This window comes from Etheostoma spectabile, chromosome 15 (assembly GCF_008692095.1).
Source record: "Etheostoma spectabile isolate EspeVRDwgs_2016 chromosome 15, UIUC_Espe_1.0, whole genome shotgun sequence".
In the NCBI taxonomy this organism is placed as follows: domain Eukaryota; kingdom Metazoa; phylum Chordata; class Actinopteri; order Perciformes; family Percidae; genus Etheostoma; species Etheostoma spectabile.
This window is the reverse complement of record NC_045747.1, coordinates 19,037,323-19,043,326: the sequence shown is the minus strand read 5'-3', so window position 1 is coordinate 19,043,326 and position 6,004 is coordinate 19,037,323. Positions and strand designations below refer to the sequence as shown.

Below are 6,004 nucleotides of genomic sequence, written 5' to 3'. Positions count from 1 at the left end.
TTTTTAAAGGTGCCATGGCATGAAAATGTCACTTTATAAGTTTTTTTTTTTTACATTAATATGCATTCCCCAGCCTGCCTATAGGCCCCCCGTGGCTAGAAATGGTGATAGGTGTAAACCGAGCCTTGGGTATTCTGCTCTGCCTTTGAGAAAATGAAAGTTCAGATGATCCAATGTGGAATCTGGCCCCTTATGAGGTCATAACCACACCCCCAGCCTCCACCTTGCACCTTGCAGAATTTCCGACGGCACCGGAGCAATCCCGGTAATGAATTGTCATTCATATAGACTAATATTGCAGTAAAATGAAATAAAAGGAAAATAAAACATGCATGCACTCACTTTTGCTGCCCAGTTCACCAGCCAGGTAGGAATCATGCCACCGGGGTTGTCAAAGTAATTCATGAAAACTGAAACACATGACACTATGATATTATGGCTCCCGCAAATCATTTTTTCATTAATCAATCAATATTTGTTTTTAAAGAAAATGCATTTTTACAAGTTTACAGAGCTAATGTTAACAGTCCAAAATCTAGGCTAGATAATATGGATAAGATAATGTAGTACATTATCTTGATTTTAACAAAATGTTGCTGTTTATATTAACAATTTCAAGCAAATCAAACAAAGCTCACAAGAGTTTTATCCTATGTGATGCTCAACATTAGAACAATTTTTTTTTCATGTATGGCCTTAACTTTCGACAGAACAGCTGAAGACATGAAAGGAGACATGGGTGTGGGGGGTAAACCTCACTACATGGGTGCCCGATCCCGGCACCCTATTGATGACTGATAATTATTTTTCATGTTTTTGCACATACTGTATGTGCCCTATCATAGTGTATATAAACATTGGAAAAATATTAAAATTAATATCACATTAGTTTGAGCCATAATGCCCAGCCTTATCCAAACATATTCAATTTACAATAACAAGAATACAGAAAAAATGCCAAACGTTCACTGGAACGTTTGCTGTATAAATAGCTTAAACATCTTATGGACTGTACATAAATCAGCCTTTTCTTTTTGATGATTATTTTTTGACATCTTAGACCCTTTTTCAATAGGCCAGCTTGGACATGAGAGGGGAGACGGAGGGGGAATGACATGCAGCAAAGGGACGCAGGTCGGAACCAAACCCGTGGCCGCTGTGGTGAGGAATAAGCCTTTTTATATAGACGCACGCTCTACCAGGTGAGCTACCAAGGGACCCGTCACGTGTTACCTTTGGTTCCACTGCCTCCATCGCTCTCCAAGGCGACGCTCTGTTTGTAGTCTTTGACCCGCAGCACGCCGCTCTTTTCTGCACACAGTGTCTGTGGCGCACTTCTGGCCAGGATAACCCAGATCTTCCTGCCGTCCACTTCAAAGTCCCGCCGCTCCCTCATGTACACATACTGAGGTTCAAGCTGTTAGGGACAACACTCCCTCAATGTGCTCTCAATTATAGCCTGATGTCAACTCTATAGACCGTACTTGATGCTCAAAGAGAAAAAGCTTCAGTGTTCACATATGTTTGTCTGCGTGCTGACTGTATCTGTGTGGACCAGAAGGATACATCTCTGTTTGACAGAGGAAACGGGTACTTTACTTCCCAGTAGATTGCAGTCTGTCCATTGAAGTCCTTCTCATAGAGTTCTGAATAAAAAGGAATAACAATGACATGAAGTAAAAAAAACTGCTAAATATCAGCTACAGGCGGAGGGATACTTAATACACTTGAAAGGGATTTTAAAAAGTAATGCTCTATGATCTCTGAGCATACTCTGTTATTTGTTGTTTTTTTCATCTCGTATGGTAAGGAAAGGAAAAGAAATGCTAAATGAGATTGTCTCTGGTAAAGTTCAATAGACTGCCCATGACCAAATTATGCAATTGCCGCAGAAGTAATGGTAAACAAGTACACCCCCCCACATGTCGCACTGTTGCTTGCTCTGGAGGAAAACTACTACTGTTGAGTCCTTGTAAATTCTGGAGTGTGGTATAGACCTACTCTATCTGTAAAGTGTCTTGAGATAACGCTTGTTATGAATTGATACTATAAATAAAATTGAATTGAATATGCAAAAGTTGTTAAACTACAGAACAGTTTCTCATACTCTGCATAAAATAGATGTGCTATCCAGCCTAGTAGGTGGGGGGAAACATGTTGACACTTCAAAAAAATCTCAGTCATCACGAGCTGCCTGCAACCAGAGACGTGCTTTCTTACTCTTTATAATACTAACTCAACATTTTAAAGACAATCATCGAATTATTATCTAGCTTTAAAAAGAAAGAGTTGGTCCAGATCTGGGGTCAGTTACACACAACTACTTCAGACTGGCCTGCAGTGTGAGACAAGTCTTCCCTTTGCTCTTAGATTAGTCTAAAGCAAGTTAGACACTTAAATAAAGCATAAAGTAAGCTACCCTTTCCAGTACTTAAGCTGCGTTCCAGGCCCCCCGTAACCCGTGTTTTTTTACATCCTCTACCCGTGAAAGTACCCTGGAACGGCAGTCATTTAGCTAGTCAAATTTTCTTAGCAAAATATTTCATACTTTGGGATATGTTGTGTTATTTTTGTGGTGTACTTTACAGTGACAAGGTTCACAAACATTTTAAACATTTATCAAGTTTAATGTCAGATACTGTATGTCGGCCGCATAGTTTTCCCCTTTACTCTAGACCATAAACAGGTCATAAAATATATTGGCTGCTGGTCTACATATTGTATATTAAATAGAGGAAGACACCATAGCAAATACGAGAAGACTCTGCTACCACTACAGACAACCACACAAACCCCAAAAACACCACTTTGGAAGAAAAAGCTACTTTACTAATAAAATCTTGTTGCGTTAGACAATTCTAGGGCTGCACAATATGAGGAAAATATGCAATATAGTTGCTGAATATCCCGATAATGATATTACTTGCAATAAATAAACAGATATTAAAGTGTACTCAGTTCTGTATTTCTGCTGCTTTCAGTATTCTTCTGAAATACAACAAATTCATTGTTGATTTTGAAACAAAGGAAAGGCAATTATTTTTTTAAACATTCTTTTATTGAACAAATTAATCATTAAAAGGCACCACTAAAAAAATAGAGTAACATTTTCAAAAAGCAGTTTTCTACTGATATGTTCCTTCAACTAACACAATATGTCACAGCCTTTTATGATATGTATATTGCGCCAGTTGATATCACGATAAAAAACATATATTGTGCAGCTCTAGACAATTCTAACTATTATATGTGATTCACACTGGATTTGTTTTCCAAACAGACTATGCAGCTACATTACAGACAACAGGTTACCTGCAGGTTACTGTAGAGGTGCATAAAGACAAAGATAACAAATTCAAAATGTTATTTCAGTCAATAAAAACATGACTAAATGCAGAGGGCTATTTCAATACAAGATCTTGTCTGTTACTAACTAGAGAACAGAACTAATGACACTATTGGGAATATGAAGGGAAAGTTGAATTGGATGGAAGGAACAATGACTGTGTAAACCTTGCCTTACTTTTTTTTATTTATTTGTTTTTTTACCTTTCACATATGTATCCCAATGTTTCCGATAGGCCAAGTCCATGTAGACATCTGCACACAGCTCTGCAGTGCAGGTGCTGAGCACACCAAAGACTTTGTACTCATAAAGTCCAGTTTCCTGAAAACAGCACATGAAAGTTCTCTCCACCAAAAGCAGACCACATGTCACACCCACAATCTAATTCCCCAAACCACACAACTCTGATTAGAGCAAGTCTGCCTAACAACCTCTCTCACTCTGTGTATTGGATTTGATTCAAAAGTGCAGAAACATGTCCGAAGTCGCTTCTCTGACCCTGGCAACCTGCATTTTCGTCACTGAGGTTGTTTCTAGGCTACTTGAAGTGGAATTAAAGCCATACCAAACTCACAAAAACAGGATTTCAAGGTTGTTTTGTTTTCCTTTGGCAGTAGACAGCACTACCTTAATCCTAAATAATGAAATTAAACATCATGTTTTAATCAGGTTGGTTTTTTCATGAATGGAACTTTGTATTTCATATAGTACATGTCTCAAAAGTTTTTTTTTTTTTTTTTTTTTTTAATTTTCATTAAAAAAAACTATTGCATTGATGTGTCAGGTGTGTGCCGGGTTGAAGAGTGGATCTTTCTGATTTCATAAATGTGTTGAATCGTGTTCGGCGAGTTAAGCATATGTGCCTAATGAAGAGGCAAAAATAAATTGTCCAATTTGTAAATGGAGTTTGGTGTGACCGGTGTTATACCCCTACTGGTTTCCACAACAACTGGTTACCGTCATAGACAGTTAAAGAAAGAAAAAGGTTTCCGTGTGTTGTGTTTACCTAACAGCTGCCGCTGGGCTGCATGTGGCACCAGATTCGTCACACAATCACAAAAATATCCCTGGCGATTTTCAAATCGTTTCCCAAATCTGCTGGCTCAAAAATGTTTGTCTAAGTACGCACCACATCACAGCCACCTACAAAAACTAAACTCTACAAACAATATTAGTTCGGGTCGAGCTGGTTTCGAACTTGGGGCAAAAATAAGATCGCTACCAAAGTCCGTAGCTCTACGAGGTGAGCTATCGGAGCACCGTATGAAACCACGTCCATTTACGTATCTATCAACTACGTCAGCAACCGGGTAACGTTTTGTTGTGAGTCAATCTAAAACAACTGGTTACCTTGCCTTAGTTTATGAAATACCCGGGGATAGTTAACACGTTGCTTTGGTCGCATCTATGGACAAATTGGCTACTACTACTACATGGCCATCTACTAAGCTGCACATTGTGACTGACACACATTTTAACAGATAAATCGTAGGCCTGTATTCAAATATTGTCGAAATACACAATTGCCAACAAGTCACAGAAAAGCGGTAGGCTAATACACAACGTAATTTGAATGCATGGTCTAATGATTTACAGTCATCCTCTCTTCGTTTGTGTAGCCTTTATGGTATGTGATATAGGTAATATTCCTGAATTTGCACAACAAAAGGCTTGTAATAGCCTACAGTGTTAAAACTTACTTGAGTTTGGCTCTGAGTTAACCAAGCATTGTAATGAGTCTTTCATCAATTCATTCCATCCAAACTGATGTGAAGTTGTTCTGAAATCAAACTCCGACACAGCAAAGTAGCTATTGATATTCTTCAATGAGCTTATTCATCTTTAGTGATATGACTTTCTGTCTGGGTTAAACCAAGTGCGCCCCTTGTGGACAAAAATAACACCAGAACTTGAGAAACATCACATTCATAGCCTTAAACATTACAAGCCACTTCCAAATACGCATTCATAACGACTCAGTAGGCCTACAATTGCAGGAAAGACGAAGAAGAAAGTCGAGCTTTATATGCAATAATTGCCCCACAGTGATTGATAACATCGACGTAACATTCTGTTTTGGGGTTGATCTAAAATTGGCATGTCATCGCGTCCAATGTAATAGTGTAGCCTGTCTATGGCGCATCTTAGTTACAATTCCTGACATATAAATTGGGATCTTTCTATCAACACGTTTTAAATGTAGGCTATATAACGTCCACAATCACGGTATGTAGCCTAAATTATGTTTAGTTGGTAGCCATCAATCAGTCAATTTAACAATCTGTCAAGAGAGTGACTATATAATGAGAAGGACAATGGCAGGCGATGCTGATCTCCTAGTAAACATTAGTAAGCATGGATGCTCGGCTGGTTAAAGAGATTCTGGACTTCAAACAGAAACAGACGTACCCACGTAACGCCACTAAATCACAGCGTTATGTGATAAAACGTAGGGCAGAGAGTTACCAACTCATAAGTAAGTAGGCTAAGGCATATCAGACAATAGCACTCTTTTGGAACATTTCTGTAATTGCGTTACACAAATATTTATTTAACGTAATCCCTATAGACGGTGAGTTATATTACCAGTGCCATAGAACGCAGGATGAGCAAAGGCATCATCTGGCAAAAGTGGTTTTAACTCCACAGGAAGCCAAC

The 6,004-nt window shown here is 38.6% G+C and overlaps 1 protein-coding gene across 1 annotated transcript in view; it reads right to left on the bottom strand.

Moving 5' to 3' along the window:
* The window catches only part of pctp (phosphatidylcholine transfer protein), a 13,149-nt gene that overhangs the window by 2,471 nt on the left and 4,674 nt on the right, over nucleotides 1–6,004 (bottom strand). Inside the window, exons 2-5 of the mRNA XM_032537643.1 lie at nucleotides 3,550–3,667; nucleotides 1,567–1,646; nucleotides 1,234–1,405; nucleotides 343–410 (exon numbers count right to left, since the gene is read on the bottom strand). Of these exons, the coding sequence (XP_032393534.1) occupies nucleotides 343–410; nucleotides 1,234–1,405; nucleotides 1,567–1,646; nucleotides 3,550–3,667 (438 nt within the window). The remainder of the gene's footprint in view (nucleotides 1–342; nucleotides 411–1,233; nucleotides 1,406–1,566; nucleotides 1,647–3,549; nucleotides 3,668–6,004) is intronic.